This window comes from Papaver somniferum, chromosome 9 (genome assembly GCF_003573695.1).
Source record: "Papaver somniferum cultivar HN1 chromosome 9, ASM357369v1, whole genome shotgun sequence".
Lineage (NCBI taxonomy): Eukaryota > Viridiplantae > Streptophyta > Magnoliopsida > Ranunculales > Papaveraceae > Papaver > Papaver somniferum.
Genome location: NC_039366.1, coordinates 150,947,489 through 150,969,708, shown reverse-complemented (window position 1 = coordinate 150,969,708; position 22,220 = coordinate 150,947,489). Strand labels below are relative to the sequence as shown.

The 22,220-nt window shown below is 37.0% G+C and overlaps 1 protein-coding gene and 1 long non-coding RNA gene across 3 annotated transcripts; one reads left to right on the top strand and one right to left on the bottom strand.

Annotated features, from left to right (window-relative positions):
- Positions 1 to 17,249: 17,249 nt before the first annotated feature.
- On the top strand, positions 17,250 to 19,062 carry LOC113314053. Of its 2 annotated transcripts, XR_003342235.1 has the most exons (3): positions 17,250 to 18,127; positions 18,320 to 18,528; positions 18,687 to 19,062. It is a non-coding gene; the product is annotated as an uncharacterized LOC113314053 (long non-coding RNA). The 2 variants fall into 2 exon arrangements; XR_003342234.1 differs by having other exon boundaries at positions 17,250 to 18,528.
- A 128-nt stretch (positions 19,063 to 19,190) lies between these two features.
- On the bottom strand, positions 19,191 to 21,937 carry LOC113314052 (elicitor-responsive protein 1-like). Its single transcript, XM_026562830.1, has 4 exons — positions 21,729 to 21,937; positions 21,518 to 21,583; positions 20,668 to 20,749; positions 19,191 to 20,534 (listed from the first exon to the last, which is right to left on the bottom strand). The coding sequence occupies exons 1-4, from the start codon at positions 21,790 to 21,792 to the stop codon at positions 20,375 to 20,377; spliced, it is 372 nt and encodes a 123-aa protein (XP_026418615.1). The 5' UTR covers positions 21,793 to 21,937; the 3' UTR covers positions 19,191 to 20,374.
- Positions 21,938 to 22,220: the final 283 nt, after the last annotated feature.

Genomic DNA, 22,220 nt, shown 5'->3' with positions numbered 1-22,220 from the left:
TAAAGCATGCTATCTAAGTGATGACACATATGTAGTATTTTCGCCGAATATTTTTTTGAGATGACATGCTCACTCATTTTCCATTATAATTTCAATTATCGGGTGAGATAGTGTACGTGAAGATATTTATTTTTATAATAGAAAGCTTTAGCGAGTCAATATGTGTTTCTGAGTCAATTTATATTTGGTTGATGTATATATATATATATATATATATATATATATATATATATATATATATATATATATATATATATATATGTGATATCCAATACACTAGTGCGTATATATATGCATCACATGAGATAATTTTATCAATTTAATTTTAGAGAGTGATCAATTTTAGTTTAATTTTTGTAATTAAGTATTTTAAACAGATGAAATACATCCTAATTTCCTCAAGTTATAGATAGCTACCTTTAGTCTTTAGGTAGATTGATTTTGAGACTTTACAGGCTTACTTTGGTTTCAGTGATTTCGGGTGACACAACAAATTTTGAGTCATAAGGTTGAATTTAAATCACAAAGTAGATTTTCCCATTTGGCCACAAAACATACTGTAATTTTATTCTTAAAATATTTAGGTCACGGTTTATTGATAATTACATTGCAAAATTTAAATCATAATTATAAATTTTTCATCACCGTGCAGACTTTAGGTTACATTGACATATTTGAGTTAGAAACCCGAATAAACAAAGTATTGGGCTGTACCATAAATTTTGGTTATAAAACAAATTTTACGTTGTGAGGAAATTCTTGGATCATTAGTCAACTTCTCTGTCAAGTGGTGTTTACTTACCATTGGGGTAAATGTCGAGTATTTAATCAGATTTTAGTTATTTTGAGTTGTAATGATGAATTTTGATTCACGGGGCAAATTTGAGATCACTTCCACAAATTTTAGATTAGAGATAATTTAGCGCCACAATTTAGATTTTAGGTCGCCAAGTAAAAATTGTAATCCGAGATCTCATACGTAGAGCACACAACTAAAAATGCACCTATATTTTACAAAAAACGTTGTAAGTGTTATAAGGCCTATGGGCCATGGATGTGTGATCAATTAGTATAATAGTGTTTTCCCTTTACTCTTGTATAAATAGAATACTTACCTATGTAATTGGGTTCCCTTCTCTGGTTAATGAAAAGTTATTCTCACTCTTATTCTTACTCAAATACGTTATCTCGCACGAGCTCTTCCCTGCAGTAAGATTTTCATTTTTGGATTGCACAAGTATTTGAACGGACCAACGGTATCCCTAAACTTCTTTTTCTTTTCATTTTTTTTAACTGTTTCTGACACGATTTGATGGTTGAAAATTTGTTTGCTGCCATGATCGGTGCCTTATGTGTATTGTCGTAGTTATCACATGAGTTTGTTTTTTTACGCAAATCGGTGTTGTTGTACTGTGTATTGGATGTACCCTAATAAGAACCATGTATCTATGTTATGCTTATATTACAATAATGAATCTAGGATATTATATGTATTTTATTAGTAGATCCATGACTTCTGTTTTGATAATGATTATATTTTATTATATATATTTTTTTATTATAGATCGGTGGTATATCTAAACATTTATTTTGATTTATTAACATGGGGTCCTGTCTTTTGTGAGCAAGATTTGTTTTTCCTAATTCTATATGCACCTATTGAGTGGAAGATTCATAAATTTAATAACATATTTGTATGTATATGCTATGATGTGTGATTGATTGAATAATTTCATTGTTTATTTTTATTTTATTCACCATTATCTATTACTATAATATTATAAAATGTGAATCTATTCTCAAATGTGAAATATAATATTACAATTTTTTTATGTATATTATTTCGTCTGTTTGTGATTTGTGTACATTATGGATGTATAAATAAAATAATAATAATAATAATAATATTTGAAAATTATGATGCATGTTGATTTCTTTTCTTCTTAACATGAATCATTATGCACTGTCTGTCTGTGATGAATGTTTGTCGTCTTTAAAGATTTTGAAAAATAAATAAATAATAATAATACTAAAATAATAAATTTGTCTTTAATGCTATGTGTAGCGTATGCATGTGTATTTATTTGTATTATTTGTACCACTTGTAATCAATAATAATAATGAAACAAAAGAATATTAATACTAAAATAATAAATTTATCTTTAATGCTATGTGTAACGTATGCATGTGTATTTATTTGTATTATTATTTGTACCACTTGTAATCAATAATAATACACAAAATTGGTTAAAAAGACCAAAATCAACAATTCCTGGGTGAAAAGGACATTTAGATTTTGATACTGTTTAAATGGACTAAAATGTAAAAATAGTCAGGATGTAAACAGTTTCATCCTACACATTTTTCAAATATTTTTTATTTTTAATTTACATCAGAATGCATCCAGTTTCATCCTTGCTATTTTTTTGGTGTCCATTTCACCCATACTAATTTTTACTCGTCCATTTGAACAATGTTTTAAAAATATTTGGACAAATGACCCATTTTCCGATAATAATAAGGAAACAAAAGAATATTAATACTAAAATAATAAATTTGTCTTTAATACTATGTGTAACGTATGCATGTGTATTTGTTTGTATCATTATTTAATTTGTCTTTATTAATCATGATTGGACTTTGGTGTATGCATATAATACTATCTATTGTTTATTTTATTTTGTTTTTGTGTATGTGATTGTGTCATTTTTTTAATTATAATATGACCTATATTTTATCCTTAAAAATTTCCTTTATCTAAACCGTTAATGGGGTACTGTCATCTGTTAGTTTTTGACTCAACCGGGATACTTTAAGAACCACAAAGAAATCTGGTTCTCACTCCATTGGCCATTAAGAAACTTGGTCTTTAGGAATACAGTGCCAGAATTAGTCATAATAATGTCCTTCAAACTTGTCTTATGTAGATGAGCAAGACAGGATATATCCGACAAGAATTTGGACTGTTGGACATAGATGGACTTGAGTATCACCGTTGGATGGCTGATGTGAAGATCGCTTTTGTGGCAAAAGAATGCACCCACACCATCAAACCCTCTACTGAAAAAGACGTTGCCCCAGCAACTGAAAAAGAAAAGACTGAAGCCCTCCTATATTTGAAGGCACATGTTGTCCCTAATCTCCTTTGCGGATACCAACACATAATGTGTCATAAAGAACTGTGGGATGCACTAGCAAGCCGTTTTGGGAGCATTGAGTATTTCCTTCTCCCACAGTTGAATGAACACTGAAATGACATCCGGTTTCTTGATTATGTGAAGGTAGGTGATTTCCAAAGAGATATGCTTAAGCTACAAGCACACCTCAATTTCTGTGGATAAAACTCACAGAAAAAGATATGATTCAAAAGACATTGTCTACTTTCCCTTTGTCATCTGTTATTCTAGCCAACCGCATAGAGGTTGATAATAAAAGAATAACAACTTTTAGCAAGTTGATCAACTTATTGCGGGTGGCCGAAAGGCACAATGAAGTTCTAGCAAACAACAATGCTAGAGCCCCCGGGAAGAAGAAAATTCCCGAGGCTAACTATGACAAAGATAACAAAGGAAAACACCCCAAAGAAAAGAGGGTTAAAAATGTTGATTCATATTCTCATGCTCCATACTCACGTGGGTATAACAACCCACGTGGAAGAGGACAAAAGGGTCATCGTGGAAGGGGCCATTGGCGTGGAGGCCATTCAAATACCTGGTCTAAAGAAGTTACTTCTGGGCCTAGTAGTAGGGGAAACACTGTTGAAAAAACACATAAGAACCCCACACCTAAGAAGGTAGAGAATGTCAATGCACCTTGTTATAGGATCTCCGGACATTGATACCAGCAATGCAAGGCTAGTGACAAGGTAGCAGCCAGCTACAAAAAATACCGGGAATCTATAAATCAAGAAGCTCACAGTGTGGAAGAACATGATCATGGCCCAGATGTCAACTTCACCATTTCAGACTTCTAGGGAAAAAAGAACCATGCCCTTATGGAAACACCTGATATTGATTGATTGTTATTTATTTATTTTAGTTATCCTTTGATCCTAAAAACTTGTTTATTTTCGTGCTTTTTGGTTTAGAAGATTTTGGTTTAAATATTTGTTTTGATGACTTAAAACATGTTAGGTAGTCTTAAATTATCGTTTTATTGTTGATGGATCAGTGGTTTTTAATTTTTATGGGTACTTATTATGCTTTGGATTTAATTTTTACTGTGATAATCTATTGCATGATTGAATTATGTGACCGAATTCTCTGAAGTACCATTTACTTGTAGGAATACCATCCTCAGAAGAGATTGAGTGCCTAGATGATAGTGGCACCACACACACTATTTTAAGAAATAAACAATTATTTGTTGACTTAATTCCTTACAAATCCTCCGTGACTACGATGATTGGATCATCACAAGTGATCATTGGGCGAGGTAATACTCAATTTTTGTTTCCAAATGGCACAATGATTAAAATCACAGAAGCTCTATATGCACCAAGAGCTAACCGCACCTTGTTGAGCTTCAAAGATATCCGTGCAAATGGTTATCATTTGGAAACTCACTGTCAAAATGGAATTGAATACATAAATATTATCTCTAATACATGTGGAAGAAAACACATTTTAGAGAAGTTAATGAGTCACTCTAGTGGTTTGTACACTACTACTATTCGGATTATCGAATCACATGTTGTTACCAACGATGAACTGTTGAACAGTGACTTATACAAGCTTTGGCACGAACGCTTGGGGCACACAGGTCGTGATATGATGATCCATGTTTTAAAGAACTCACACGGACATCCTTTCTTTCGAGTTAAAAGTAAAATGGGACAGAAGACAATTACAATGCGAAGTAACAACGTCTGCCAACCACTGTCATCTAAAGCAACTGATGTGCAACCTTTCTCTCATTCTACTTCGTGGACTTTGTCAAAAGCGCACCACTCATTTTTCAAAGCTTATTCTTTAGCATAGACAGGAGCGAGACCATCATATGCTATAGATACAAAACAAAACATTCCATTTTTACAAAGAATACAAGGTGATATTTGTGGACCTATACATCCAGAATGCGGATCATTCAGGTATTTATGGTTCTGGTAGATGCTTCGACCCGTTGGTCACACGTCGCATTATTTTCCACAAGAAATACTGCCTTAGCAAAGCTCCTAGGACAAGTTATACGTTTGAGGGCTCACCACCCTGATTACCCAATCAAGTCTATCGTACTTGATAATGCTGGAGAATTTACATCTAAAGGATTTGATGATTTTTGTATGTCAATGGGAATTGACGTAGAGCACCCTGTACCCCATGTACACACTCAAAACGGTCTCGCAGAATGTTAGGCTTTTAAAGGAGTAAGAAAATAAGACAAAGGATAAGGGGAGACAGAAAGGCCTACATGTTAAACTGCAAGTGCACAGTTGTCATTGTAGTGTGTATGTGCAAGAACAGGTCATCTCCACAGGGACTAGGGTGTATAGTTGAAGCTTTATGTTTTCCTAAGCTAGTTCTCTAAGTGCAAGGCAGTGAAGTAAATGTGACAGTGAAGTAGAATAAAGACAATGAAGCAAAGGTAACAGTGGCAGTTAACAGGAAACAAAGCCAAATAAACCAAGGCTGTTAGCCAAGGGCAGGGAGGAGATTGCAGCTGTGGCTAAGCTAAGGCTTAGAATCCACCTTGTGTCCTAGCTAAACAATGCAATTCTAGGTTTAAAAACTTAAGCATCCAACTAGAATGGGAAGAAAATCAGCTTGCTCACTGATTTACCCCTAGCATTGACTGTCTTTTGAAAGCACAGTCAATCACAGGCATATCAGAGCACCAACTTCTTCCCATTACTCAAGCAAAACAGGCCTTCCTAGCAATTCATCATTCAATAGTGCACTAAGGTTTCATCAAATCCCTAGCAAATGGAATTAAAACATCATGAACATAATTGACAGTGCAAAACAATTGAAAATATCACAAAACAGTTGAACTAAAAACAGGACAGTTGAGGAACTGGCTAGTCCAGTCCTCTTGGGTGAAGCTCTGGCTAGCCCAGGCATAACCCCTTTTCATGCACATCACAACTCTATTTATAATTACACCCAATTCTCAAAATACCTAATTTACAAAATTAGGGTTTATCCCAAAAAAAATCCAAAACAGTGAATTTAGGGTTTCGAATTCACCTAATTTGATGGGTCAAATCTTACCCACAACGTCGACCCAATCTTCCTCTGACTTCACTGCTTCATTCCCACGCTTCAATTTCTTCTCTAGCTTCACCTAATTCATCAATCTCTAACCTAGGGTTTCAGAGATAGGAAAGGTGCGAGATTGATGAAGTAGGAGGCTAGAAAGATGGGGGAAATGATGGGTTTCGCTTTTATGGTGGAATAGAGTGGTTTGGTGGTGTCAGAGAATGGTGGTGGTGAAGGCAGAGCAGGTGGAGAAGGTGGGGGTGGTCTGCAACAGGCATGGAGGGGGAGAGGTCGATGGAAGAAGGAGAAGGGGGTGTTTGGTAGGGGTATATGGCTCGGATGTTAGGGTGTTGGGCAGTTTCAGCGAGTGAAGATGTTATGCGATCCGGGCCGTAGGATGAGAAGATGGTAGGTAGATCTGACGGCGATTCAGAGGCAGGCGAGGAGCGACCGTCGGATGAAGAGATACAATGAAACGAACGGCATTTGATGGAGTTAGGTACTGTAGTGTGAAGCAGATATATCAAACTTTGATGAACAGCAAGGGAGCGACCGTAGGATTTTTCTGAGAATAAATCTGACGGTTGAAATCCGAGACGGGTATGGATATAGTAAATAGATTTGGGTGAGGGTTTTGGGCCTTGGGTATGCCAAGCCCATATCTTCTTTAAGAACAATTCTTCCTCTTCAAGCCCACTTCTAATTGATCCGGCTCTTGCAAACATCATTCTTCGCTTCCTCCTAGCGGGAGTCTTTGCCGTTCCTTTGCTCTTTTCGCACCGCTATTCATCCAAACTTTATTTATTACCTAAAAATGCAAAATTAATTAATAAAAATATTTATTCTTGAAAACAATGAAAATACAGAATATGGGATAAAATGTAGAATTAATGCACAAAAGATGAGTTAAATGCCAAGAAAAATATATAGAAATATGCACTTTTTAGCACTCATCACAGAAGCTACTCTCAAAAGGTTACAGATGATATCTAGGGCATTGGTTATGCGTTCCAACCTGCCCAATACTGCTTGGGGGTACGCCATATTGCATGCAGCATTACTTATTCGCTTTAGACCCACTATTAGCCAACCATTTTCTGCGTACCAGTTGGTAACTGGATATGAGCCTGATATTTCACATTTACGCATTTTTGGTTGTGTTGTATACGTGCCTATTACGCCCCCACAACGTACTAAGATGGGTCCCCAAAGACGATTAAGCATTTATGTTGGATATGAATCCCCAACAATTATATGATATTTAGAACCTTTTACAGGCGATCTCTTTATCTCTAGATTTGCGGACTATCACTTTGATGAGACAACCTTCCCGTTGTTAGGGGGAGGTATGGAAAAGGATTTCCTAAGGGAACGACGAGAATTTTCGTGGTGTGTCCCCACTTTGTCTCATCTTGATCCCCGCACCTCACAATGTGAAAGTGAAGTGAAAAGAATTATTGATATTCAAAATGTGGCAAACTCAATGCCTGATGCATTCACTGATATTGCTAAAGTGACGAGATCATACATACCAGATGCAAACGTGCCTGCAAGGTTAGAAATCCCTAATATGGGAAAAGGCATCCTATATAGAGGTGTCAAACCTACACTTGGTGGAAGTGTAGATGAGGCCGTGGCCCCCCAAAGGAAAAGGGTAAGACCACCTGGTTCGATGGATACTCACCCAAGGAAGAAAATAGTGAGTAAGGCACAACCCGATCCATTTATCATCAATACAAATAATCCCTCTCATGAAATTGTCCCTGATTGTAGTTATGTCCATGAATCAATACTGCAGGACGCTCTGACGTTTGAAATGATTCCAGAGAACAAAGAAATCTCTATGGATTATGAGAGTGCATACGTGTTCATGGAAAGATCCTCCACACAGATTGATGATGCATTTGCATACACTGTTACTCAAGAGATCATTGAGAACGATGACATCGAACCACACTCTATTGCAGAATGTCAAAAAAGAGCAGACTGACCTAAATGGAAAGTTGCAATCCAGGAAGAATTAAATTCACTAGCAAAGAGACGGGTATTTGGTGCGGTAGTGCTAACCCCACTAGGTGTAAAGCACGCAGGACATAAATGGGTATTTTTCAGAAAGCGTAATGAGAAGAATGAAGTCTTGAGGTATAAGGCTCTCCTTGTGGCGCAAGGTTTCTCACAACGCCCTGGAATTGATTATGAGAAAACATACTCTCGTGTAATGAACGTCATAACGTTCCGCTACTTAGTTAGCTTGGTAGTTTCAGAAGGACTTGAAATGCATCTTATGGATGTGGTTATAATATATCCCTATGGGGATCTAGATTCAGAGATATACATGAAAGTTCATGATGACCTTCCATTTCCCGAATCAAGTAACTCTAAACCACGGAGTGTGTTTTCGATTAAGGTGAAATGCTCACTTTACGGATTAAAGCAATCCGGGCAGATGTGGTATACCCGTCTAAGTGATTATTTGATTGGGAAGGGATATATAAATAATGAGTTATGCCCCTGCGTATTTATAAAGAAAACGAGTTCTGGATTTGCAATTGTAGCTGTTTATATTGATGATATGAACATAATAGGTACTCTTGATGAAATAAGAGAAACCGCAAGCTACCTGAAATCTGAATTTGAGATGAAAGATCTTGGGAAAATTCGGTTTTGTCTGGGACTTGAGCTAGAACACCGAGCCTGTGGAATACTAATCCACCAGTCTGCATATGTCCATAAGATACTCAGGCAATTCAATATGGATAAGGTGCATCCTGCTAGCACTCCCATGATTGGTCGAAGTTTAGATGTACAAAAGGATCCATTTCGTCCAAAGGAATATGGTGAAGAGGTATTGGGAGCTGAAATTCCCTACCTAAGTGCAATAGGCGAATTATTGTACTTAGCGCAATGTACTCGACCTGATATATCATTCTCAGTGAACTTGTTAGCTATATATAGCTCAGCGCCAACGGGACGTCATTGGAATGGTATAAAGAATGTTTTCAGAAACCTGAAAGAAACCAATGACATGGGTTTATTCTATCCCTATGAAGAAGTAAGAAAGACTGCTAGTGGAAATGCAACTCCCTACATTGAAACCCCAAATAATGTTTTGGTTGGTTTTGCTGATGCTGGGTACCTCTCCGACCCACATAAAGGTCGGTCACAAACTTGTTATGTTTTCACCATTGGAAACACAATGATATCTTGAAGATCGACCAAGCAGACTCTTGTGGCTACCTCCACGAACCATTCTGAGATCATTTCCTTACACGAGGCAGTTCGTGAGTGAGTATGGTTAAGGTCTATCATTACACACATTCGAGGGACATGTGATATGAGTTTTACCACTGATGATCCAACTTGCATTTATGAGGATAATGCAGCTTGCATCGAACAGATGAAGCAAGGGTACATCAAGGGTGATAATACGAAACATCTATCACAAAATTTCTTTTACAATCAACAACAACAATCTCTTCTGAAAATTCAAGTCAGTCAAGTAAAATCCGATGAGAATGCGGCAAATCTATTTACTAAGTCACTGCCTAAATCGACTTTTGAAAAGCACGTCAAAAGTATTGGACTAAGAAAATTGTCTGAACTCCCTTGATTGCAATCAGGGGGAGATGGCGACATCAGGGGGGGGAGTATCTAATGATATGATGTCGACATCAGAGGGGAGTGTTGAACCCTTTTTCCCTTCACCGAGTTTATTTTGTCCCAATGGGTTTTTTTACTCGACAAGGTTCTTAATGAGACAACAACAACACCAGGAGTATGACTCCCCGATTGAGATTATCTTTTTCCCACATGGTTTTTATATTTTAGGATTTCCTGAAGAGAAGTGGCCAGCGTTATGAAGCAACTTTACTATGACTCAACACATTGTACTCTTTTCCCTTCGTCAAGGTATTGTCCCATTGGGGTTTTCCTTGTCAAGGTTTTAATGAGACAACACATTTGAAGTTCCGCTTTTGAACCGCACAAGGGGGAGTGTTATAGGGCATATGATCCATGGATGTGTGGTCCATTAGTATACTAGCATTTTCCCTTTACTCTTGTATAAATATAATACTTACCTATGTAATGGGGTTCCCTTCTCTGGTTAATGAAAAGTTACCCTCTCTATTTTCTCTCTCTTTTATTCTTACTCAAATAGTAAGTCAAATAAATTGTTTTACGTTGTATACGAAAAATGGTCAATTAGCCTTTGATTTGAATTCTTGGGCTATAAGACAAGCAAAATATGAGTCATGTTCTAATAACCTAAAACCCAAAAATATTGTTTAATTATCCGACAGTGGGTATTTAACCCAAACGTATATCTTTTAGTAACTATGAACCGACTAAATTGCCCTTCTCTGTCTCTTTTTCCAGTAATTCATCAGTGTTTTTATTATTCGCAACGCACAATAATCATATATCGATCGCAACTCACAATAATTTACAACAACTTTGAGTCAGTAATTTAAAACCACTCACCATTATTGAGTTTCTAAATTTGTCAATTGAAACTGATTTCTTTTTTAATATCATCTCCGAAATTCTTCAAATTAGGAGAATGATGTTGTTGGCATGGTTGCTGCTACTGATTCATCTCCCCCTTTTAATGCCAACAACCCAAACCGAAAACGCTAACACTTTTTTCGTTGTCACCGAATTTTTCGACTGCACGTATTTTTGGTACGTCACACGTGTTTTTAATCTAACCCGTTTTTTTACTATTGTCCGTTAGATAATGTCTATATGCAACTTTAGACGTCCGATCCGACTAAATTCAAAAATTACAAAATACCCGGATGCATAAACAACAATTTCCTTTTCTTTCTGATCATTTTCTTTCTGATCATTTTCTTCTCCTCCCTCAACTCTCTCTCGCTCTCTTCTCTAAACAGCTAAGAATCCCGCTAACTAAATCTTCAACTAGGTTTCGTAAAATTAATTCCGGAGATCAACAACTCAGCCGATTTTTTTCCTCTTCTTCGATTATGTACATTTGTTAACATTAAAATCGTTTTCAACGTAATCTGGAATTCCAGGGTTCTGTCAATTTCAGGGATTTTATTTGATTTGTGTTTATGAATGATTTTGAAGTGTTCGTGATTTAATGAAAATATCTTCGAAGATTATGATCGCGATGAGGATGCTCTTCATCGAAGATTCATAAGGAGAGGAATTGATTCAGAAGAATCTGAACAAGATAAACGGGGTCATGAATTATTTTTCTCAATAATTTTCTCAAAAGCAAATATCTGAAACGTTTTATTGAGAAAAATCAATTAGAAGCATCAGCAACAGAAGATTTTACCTCACCATCTATCATCAAAACTGTCTTGGTAATGAGTGTTCTAATTAATTGTACAATAATTACTTTCAGTTTTGATTTTAGTAGTTTGAATTCTTAATTCCATTTTTTAATACTAAAAAATTAAGGGTTCTCATTGTACAATGATTTAATTCTCACACTGCTGAATTTTATTATACAATGGTTTAGTTATCTCTTAACGGAAGGCCAGTGCCCAATGGCAACATTTCATTTTACGGATCTTCTCTTTTTCTACCTGTGTACACTAAAAAATACCTTGACACGTGGACGACGATTATGAGCTGAAGCTGGATACAAGACTACAGCAGCATGCACCATATCAACCCCAACACAGCTTCAATCCTAAGCTAACGATAGAAGCGTAATCTTCCAGAAGATATTTTGCCCATAAATAGGGAGCAATTAGCTTCGGGCAGAGGGGGGACTTTTCTCTTCTCTTCTTCCCATCGACACTTTGAAGACCCATTTTCGTTATCTCTTTCCCCTACAACTCTCCTCCCTCTACTGCTCATTAAACTGGATATCTTCATGAATGATAATATCCTTGACAAAAGAGATACTATCTCTGAGATATGAAGATATCTCTGTCAAGACTTCATAATTGAAGATATCCCGCATTACAGAGATATGAAGATATCTCTTTCATACCATCTTGAACGATGCTTCAATTTTATCATATGTAACAGATCAAAGACTTAATAAACTTTCCTTTACCTTCCCGTGGATGTAGGCTTAGCCTAACCACGTTAACTTGCTTGTGCTATTGTCTCTTTATTTCTCCGCATCTTACATTTTTGCTCATGATTTTCTATTTACATCTTATTTTGCATACTGCTATATCATCTTAATTATTTGGTTGTGAACCTAAAATATGGTGTTCACAATTTGGCGCTAGAAACAGGGATAGAAGCGTAATCTGCCAGAAGATATTTTTCCCATAAATAAGGAGCAATTAGCTTCGGGCAGAGGGGGGGACTTTTCTCTTCTCTTCTTCCCATCGACACTTTGAAGACCCATTTTCTTTATCTCTTTCCCCCACAACTCTCCTCCCTCTACTGCTCATTAAACTGGATATCTTCATGAATGATAATATCCTTGACAAAAGAGATACTATCTCTGAGATATGAAGATATCTCTGTCAAGGCTTCATAATTGAAGATATCCCGCATTACAGAGATATGAAGATATCTCTTTCATACCATCTTGAACGATGCTTCAATTTTATCATATGTAACAGATCAAAGACTAATAAGCTTTCCTTAACCTTCCCGTTGATGTAGGCTTAGCCGAACCACGTTAACTTGCTTGCGCTATTGTCTCTTTATTTCTCTGCATCTTACTTTTTTGCTCATGATTTTCTATTTACATCTTATTTTGCATACTTCTATATCATCTTATTTATTTGGTTGTGAACCTAAAATATGGTGTTCACAATTTGGCGCTAGAAACAAGGATATTTTCCCGTGGATAGAAGCTAAGGATTAAGATTGAAGCTAAGGATATTTTCTCGTGGATAGAAGATGTATAATTAAGATTGAAGCTAAGGATATTTTCTCGTGGATGTAGGCTTAGCCGAACCACATTAACTTGCTTGTGCTATTGTCTCTTTATTTCTCTGCATCTTACATTTTTGCTCATGATTTTCTATTTACATCTTATTTTGCATACTGCTATATCATCTTAATTATTTGGTTGTGAACCTAAAATATGGTGTTCACAATTTGGCGCTAGAAACAGGCTAGGAGTAAATAATTTATTCTACCTATTGCAGATCTATTTTATTCTAAGCTTTTTAGTCTCCTGAAATTCGTTCTTAAATTTCTCTATTTCTTTCGATCTGTTGTTATCACATGGAAGGTTTGATTGGGTACTACCCAAAATTTCTTTCTACTATGTGAAAAGTCAGATCTAGAAATGCTTGGTAACTGTTCGCCAAAACGATTAAAACTGCTATGTAGAGACAAGTTTTCATTTTTACACAAACTTCTGCAAGTGCTTATAGCTTGTATCTTTTTTGAAATGTTCAGTGAAACTCTGTTTTTGTTTTCTAACCGACTTTGAGATTTGTCTCAGCCATCTTCATTCGGTTACAAACCAACGCTGTTTGTCTTCCTGAGATATTTATTGCTTTCAGGTTTGGCGAGCAAAGTTTTTCCTTGATTTTTGACTTTTAATCCATACTCTTGTCTTTTACTTTACAACCATTGTGTTTCCCAAGCATTTCTTGATGTGCAAGGACTACACACCGAAGATGCAATTCATTCCCAGTGAACGATGCTGCAAAGGGAGTGGGTTTATGATTGGATTGATGATCTACCGGAAACACTAAAGCACACCACGTAAAGCTGCTACATACCACCGCCGTTGCTGCCATGACGCGGTTAGTTGCACTCATTCGGAGGAGTAGAGAGAGGAAGGAGTAAGAAACCCACTACCTATGAAGAGAGGAGTAATAGCTGGGTAGTATTACTACCCTCAATGAATCTTGGCTCTAGGTTGTACCAACATCCCAACAAAAGAGCTAAGAGAATAATGCTTCGATCCAAAGCTCTTGCTTAAGAAGATAGTCCTCTTGCTTATGAAGATAAGCCTTGCAACGATGGACTAGTTCTGATGACGCAAGTTCAGTTTTGGTTCGAAGATGCAGCCCCAATCTTCCAATCGATGCAAAGTCTTTTTACGAAGGTCCAAAGTCTAAAGACGAAGACGTTCGAGGACGATGTGCCAAAGCCTTTAAACGAAGGGGAGAGAGGGAGGAGTAAGAAACCCACTACCTCTGAAGAGAGGAGTAATAACTGGGTAGTATTACTATCTTCGCTCCCTCACACTCATCGGTCACTCGAAGATACAAAGCCTTACAACGAAGGTTCAAAGTAGACGACTACAATACAGTCCCGATGATGATGATCCAAGTAACCCGACGTAGAAGATCCAAGGGAAACAGGAGTTCGAGAGACTTATGACCATATCGTTTAGCTTCTAAGAAGCAATGGAAGATGTTGTTGTTGTCCAGTCCGATGCTGCTGCAAAGCCGTTGCTCCAGAAAGAGCATTCCAAAGACTGAAGTTAAATGACGATGCCAAGTCCGATGTCGATAACGAAGACACCCGAAGCGCGGTCCACTTGGCGCAGATGTCCTTCCCAATGACGAAGGAGGTGCAAAGTACAACGATAATATCATAGTCCAGCAACGGGGAGTCAAACCTGAAAAGTATGAAAGAAAGTCCAGTGATGACGATCATTGAGAAACGATGATCCAGAGTCTTGCTACGAAGATGCATGACGATGCCAAGTCTGATGTCGACGATGGCATGGAGATGCCAAGTCGATGCCTAGTCTGATGTCGACGATGGCATGATGATGCCAAGTCGATGCCTAGTCTGATGTCGATGATGGCATGAAAATGCCAAGTCTGATGTCGACGATGGCATGAAGATGCCAAGACTGATGTCCTCGTGCTTATGAAGATAAGCCTCAAAGACTACTTTGGTTATTGGAATGCTCAATTAATGACAGTCGAATGAACAACATCAAATGGTACCAGCAACAGTTCAAATTCAGAGATGCATGCGAAGGGGCAAAGTAAACGAAGACCCAAAGAAAGATGACGATAACAAATTCAGTGTCAATAACGAAGACACCCAATTTCAGATCTGACATTTTAAGACCGAAGCCCCAGGCCAATGGTGAAAGCCTGCTGTAGGGTAAGCTGATTAATAACTGCAGTCTTCCAAAGACGAAAATATAAAATTAGACGACAACGATGGTACAAAGCCTTGTTGCTATGATTCACAATCTTCTATGCGGCAAGATTCGAACCCCATAGAACCATTTCTTCTATGAGGCAAAGTCTATAAGGCAAAGTCCTGACACGATGAGCCAAAGTGGACGACGATGGATTGAATCCAAATTATGGTGACGATGACGACGGGGAAAAGACCAATCACAAGGATGAGATTCCAACAACGATGCCGAAGGCACTTGAAGTACAGCCGATGCCAAGCCCAACGATGCTGCAGTGTTGATAGTTTCGGTCCAGTACAAGGTTGTTGTAAAGCCGCTAAGTAACCACAGCAAAGCTAATGTCCCCCATTATGATGGTGCATGCAACCGAAGGATAAAGCTGCATGACGTGCAGTTTCTCCAACGTAAAACCCGACGTACCACCTGATGCACAAACAACTAGAAGATCTGGAGATTATTCAAGTGCCCAACGATGGTGATATCAAATCTCATAACGATGATAGTTCCAACTGCCAAGTCCGGCACCGATGAACCAAAGACTAACGAAGATGCCAAGTCTGATGTCGACGCTGACATAATTACGATGACATAATTATGAAGATACCAGGCCTGATGTCGACGATGGCATGAAGATGCCAGATCCGATGTCGATGCTGGCATGAAGATGCCAGGTCTGATGTCGACGCTGACATGATTACGATGACATAATTATGAAGCGTACTTCGTTATCAAAATTTAGTTACGAAGCATCAGTTCTCTCCTATATGACTTGTTACGTGATGACTGCCCTTTGGTGCAAAATCTGTTGACATTAATGATAGCTTTTATCAGCCAAACCGAAGATATATTTTCCAGACCGACGACACAAGTCCGACATTGATGATTCAAAACACGAAGCTGATGACAAAAGCTTCAAAATACGAAGCTAATGACGAAAGCTTCAAAAACACGAAGCTGATGACGAAAGCTTCAAGCACAGTTCATCCAGCGGCCAGCTCAGGCCCGAAGTTCATCCAGCGGTGCAAAGCCGACGACAACGAAGGCCCGATCACAAGGATGAAGTTTCAATGACGATGTTGAAAGTACATGAAGTCACATGATGTATAAGAACCAAGAAAAAGAGGGAGTAAGGGATCGAAGGTGGAAGAGCCTTCGTTCCCTATCTTCGCTCACTCAGGGGCAGAGTCCGAATACCGCTAATGCTGTTGTTAAGTCTCGAACGGTCTCTATAATTTCATTTTCATAAAGCTTCCAGTTTACGTACTGCCGATGGACCAATCCAACCAGTACGATGGACTTTCCCGCTGTAACCAAGCACCCAAACCTATGATACTTCAGTGCAGCATATTATTTACCAAAGCTCTTCTATAAAGGGGCCAAGCCATTTGTAGAAGTCGACATCGTGCTGAGAGCTGAGAGATGTTGATGCTTGTTGCCTGCTACTGTACCGTTGATCTTGCGGTCGAAATGCTTCCACTAAGGAATGAACGCAGCTGTTGATTCTCTTTGGAACTATTTATTGTCGTTGCTACTTACTTCGTGATGACCCAGTGTGAGACCCGCCTATAACATGGAGTACGTAAAGAGCAATCTCAAATAACCAGTAAAAGCATATTTGTCGATGATGATGAAGACAAAGTCGTGGCTACCTATGTCACTGTGAATAGGTCATGTTACGACGATGCATGAAAAAACGCAGCTGGATGATGTTTAGAAGTACTTCCAACACGAACCTGGCACGGGGCAAGTGAGCCACGAAGAATATTTGAACCAATAAGAAAGGGTAAGGCACATTCTGTTTTGCAGGGATATTCCTGAAATTTTGTAAAGAATAGGGGCAAGTATTAATACTTTGTCGTAGTATATTGTTTACCAAAATTCTTCCACAAAGGATGCAAAAGCTTCTCGGCAAGGGGCATTGGAAGGAAATAACAACCGATGCAATGCGAATAAGGTGGAAATGATTTTTCTCAAGGATCGTTCACCAACGATCCTCAATAAAAGGGACAAATATCGACACTTTGAAGACCCATTTTCTTTATCTCTTTCCCCCTACAACTCTCCTCCCTCTACTGCTCATTAAACTAGATATCTTCATGAATGATAATATCCTTGACAAAAGAGATACTATCTCTGAGATATGAAGATATCTCTGTCAAGGCTTCATAATTGAAGATATCCAGCATTACAGAGATACGAAGATATCTCTTTCATACCATCTTGAACGATGCTTCAATTTTATCATATGTAACAGATCAAAGACTTAATAAACTTTCCTTTACCTTCCCGTGGATGTAGGCTTAGCCGAACCACATTAACTTGGTTGTGCTATTGTCTCTTTATTTCTCTGCATCTTACATTTTTGTTCATAATTTTCTATTTACATCTTATTTTGCATACTGCTATATCATCTTAATTATTTGGTTGTGAACCTAAAATATGATGTTCACACTACCACCTGCTGAATCATGCATCATCAAATCTATTTTTCAGGAGAAAGAAGAGAAGCTAGAAGGTGATGCCGCTTTGAACAAGCTATCCTCTGACATATACCGATGATGATACCAAGCGTGCCTTGAGAAAATATTTTGTAAGTCTGATCCATGCCCATTTGCTTTATTTCATGCAAATAAGATAGTTATTTTAGTTTCCGCATACAAATTTAAGGCCAAGTGTATTGAATTTCTACAGTTGGAGTCAAACTGGACATGTCCACAAACTGGAAAGAGGTGGGTGCCAAGGTGGAAACCAGTTCTCCAATTGGTATGGAATTGAAGAAATGGGAATCCTGAAGAGTGTGATAACTGCAGCACATGATAAGATTGTCTCAGTTTTTCTAAGACAGAAAGAATATGATTAGGTCGGAGAAAAATTAACCTTTTACCATGTAGCTATTGATTTTTCCACTTTAGTAAGTCATGCAGTTTATCATTTGGACTGGGCCCAAATTGAAATGTTTATTGTTCGTTGTTAGTGGGTAGTTCTACGACTTCTCTACCAATTCTTGATTAGAATTCTAAATTGTGCTAAATTATTTGTGCTTGTCATATAGTCTATTTCCCTTCTCGGGAGAATCAGATGCCCATGAAGGTGTGTATGTGAAACTCGGCGTTCGGCGTGCAACGCACGTGCACTCTACTTGTGGATGTAAAAAGGGTTGGGTTCACATTCAATTTGAATTTACAGCGATGCAAGATAGAAATTAGGGATTTTATAAACTGACACAGTGCTGGTAAGGTGTTTGAGAATACTCGTAAAGAGGTATGAAGTAATTAGATAGAGCAATGTTGTATATAATCATTGAATTGAGAATTAGCTCTTCCTTTTTCTTTTCTTTTTTTTTTCCTTCTTACAGTCATGGTATAATTGTGAATTAATTTTACAAATTATTTGGGTTGATTAGAAATTCGAATTTGCAGGTGCAAAAGCTAAGAAAGGAGCTCCATACGATCAACATCAACGAAACGGCATCCAAAGTGCTTGATAAAAAGACTGAAAGAAGAGAAATGAAGTTAAAGGTTCTTATCGTTTTCGTTACCTAGTATAATTTTGTATGCACCTGATGTTCAGTGGGTATTTTGTGAAATGGGTCTTATATTCTATCATGATACCAGGAAGATAGCTGGCGATGTTCTTGATTTGTTGCAATGGTTATGAAACATATTACACAGTAGACCTCGCATTAGTACCCACCGTTCCTTCCATTATGACCATTTGCTTTACCGGTTTGTGAAGTACATCTTGTAGATTCGTGTGTGTAATTAGTTAGCTAACTACGTCTTGTAGATCATCTTACTCCTAATGGTTTCTTTACTTATCATTTCTCAATGCGTTAAGAAATAGATTGAGCAGATCTTGAAATTTATTTTTTTTCTTGGAATTTTCATGTTATCTGTCGACAAGTCTAGCTTATTAATTAGCTGCGTGGATGGAGTACACTGACTAATGTAGATGTGCCAGTCACTTTTCATTAGGTGGAAAGAAATTCAAAACCATGACTACAAGCTGTAATGGTAAGCATTTTTGAAATTTTGATTAGTGACTTAATTAATATATAATTCTTGCATTGTTCCATTATGCATAATCTTATAGAAGATAAGATTTTCCCAGGATGCACCTGAGTCATGATGCATATTCTTATAGTAAGTATAATTTGTCGAGGTTGCACCCAAGTTGCACCGGAGTGCATAATATATATTATTTTGAATTTATTATTGTTTTTTTTATTTTTCTTCTTTATACTTCTTTTTGGTTGATATTTTGAGGATGAATGTGATGGTAATGGTGGTGGATTTATTGGTTGAGATCACATACTAGTATTTTTTTGTTATGTATAATAGTTTTGTTGTTGATTATTAGGATAAACCTAGATTTATGCGCGAAGTATACAAAATGCACTTGAGTGCATAATGTATATTCGGACGAGAAATACGTTTTGGTCTGGTTGCACCCAGGTGCATAGTGTGTGTTTTTTGTCTTATAATATGAAATAGGTCTGGTTGCACATAGGTGCATAATGCACATTCTTGTAGGAAATACATTTTGGCCAGGTTGTACTTGGGTGCATAATGCATCTTTTTGGCCAAGTTGCACCTGGGGTGCATAATGCATATTTTTATAAGAAATAAATTTTGGCCAGGTTGCACCTGGGTGCATAATGTATCCTCGGCATGGCTGAAAATAATTTTTTGTTTTTTTCTAATTTCATATCAACAAGGGATCTTATTTTATAGAGATTTTCGAGCCCTTTTCAAAAATATGAATTTTAGTAAAAAATCCGACTTATATTTCGGAAGGTAAGACCTTTTTCGTGATTAATTTTAAATTTAGATAAGATAAACAATAAAATTTAAAGTAAAAGGTATATATCACTAAATTTTCTTGTGTCTTTTTCACCTAGACCTAGTATTTTACAAGTCATTACTCCCATACTTTATTTTTATGAATTTTGGACAAATAACCCATTTTCCGGTATTACGAAAACGATCTTGCCCTGTTCTTCTATGCTTTCGTGTCATGCTCGCGGTAAAAACAAACACTTGTTAGTTCGTAAAGAAGTACTATCGATCAATTTGTTCATTAATCTTTAACATGTCCAGTCCACGATCTAACATATCTTTGGGGTGAAGGTTAGCCCTACATGAATGTCTCCCGCTCTGCCTTGAACTGGTTTATTCTTCTTACTTTCAAAAACACTGTATTTGCGGGGTTCTACATTTGTTTTTCCCTTTTTGGCACCCAATTCCACCAAATCCTTCATGGATATCCTATCGAAAGGAAAAAGAGGACGATTATGATGACCATTTCGAAAATGCTTTTAAATGTGGTGAGTTATTTCATTTCCTAAATTCAGAAAATAAAAAGCCTTTAGTTGCATTGTAAATCAAAATATGTTCTTACGAAGTTTCTCCAATTAAGTCGTCTCTGGAAAATGTGTCTCTATCGAAAATTTTGAACGCCACATTGTATTGTCCATCTGGCTCTGGATATTCAACCCATAGTGTAAATTTGTCATTCCACACGGGATTCGTACATTGCCGTGCTCAATCATAAAACTCAATGAGTAAATATGCACCAATAATTTTACCATAGCAAAATTTAAACAAAATGGTAAGCTGGTTGACAGATTCAGTTTAGTCGACAAAGTACCCCTTTTTCATATGAAAAAGTTTTAGTTGTAATATAAAACTCTATCATCTATTGCCTTGAAAATCAACTATCCATAATTAGTGAATTTTTAGCCGTCAAAATTGAGATTATTAAATGGTGAGATTTGGTATTTTGAAATGTGTTCATAGATAAAATTGACATACCACTGAAATATTAGCTTCAAATACGCGGTCATCTAATTTTTATTAAGAAAAATGTCACCGAAAATGTAAGATCAAGTGAATATAAGAGTGTAAACGGATCTTATGATCTATCCCATAAACGATTTAGCAGCCTCTTCCTTCTTTCCAAGATTTCTTTTTCTTTTCTTATCCATTTTTGTCGAGATTGATTTCTCTCCGATCAGATATGGCAACTGCGCGATCTTTCTAAGTTTGACTATTGACCTAATTTTCATTTGATTGAACGCAAATCAAGAAAAGAACCAAAATCTCAACATTAGATAATTAAAAGTACGCATTAAATGAACTGAAGTGTCTGAAATCCACTCTCCTACTATTCTATCTGGCCACCATGGTTTATCTACAGTATGATTCTATGAAACTTGAGAACCATAATTAGCAGGCAATTAGGTACCAACCTTTGGCAACAGAGCTCCTCAGGTTTTGGTTCTTGTATTGAATCGTAACATACGGATCCATTTTCCCTGAAAATTAAACCCGACTCTGGTTAGAATTTAAATTAAGGAACAAAAAGTTTAAATTCCTTATCAATAATAGACTACAGATGATAGGTAATAGGCAAAGAATATGAGAGATGCAGAAAGAGAAAGAGGCGGTATAATTAGCTACCAATCAAATCAGAATTAGGCAAGCCTTGTGCATCCACAAGCACGATCTCCAGTAAACCACTCATGGTGTTTATCTATTCAGTGTTCTCTCTATCTAGTATCGGATGATTTATATCTCTACTTGTACTCAACTCAAAATGAAGATTTTAAAAACTCAAACATGTACTATCATTTATGTAGAGTTTAGGTTGGTTTCTTTAGGAAGCGTCCGCCGCCTCCAGAGCGTCAGAAGAATAAATTATAGACTATCTTGACCATTGACTCTTTAGTCTTGAGTAAAAATCTAACACGACATGCAGACGACTTTGTGCCATGAGTCATGACTCGTGACAATTGACCGTGATCAACTAAGATGGCCAAAGTAATACTCCCTCCGTTCTTTTTTAATAGGCCAGTTTTGCTTTTAGCGAAATTTAAGGAAATTAAGAGAACTAATCATTGAAAGTGGTCCTCATGACACTTGTCAATAAAAGAAGTGAAGTGAAATGGTCCC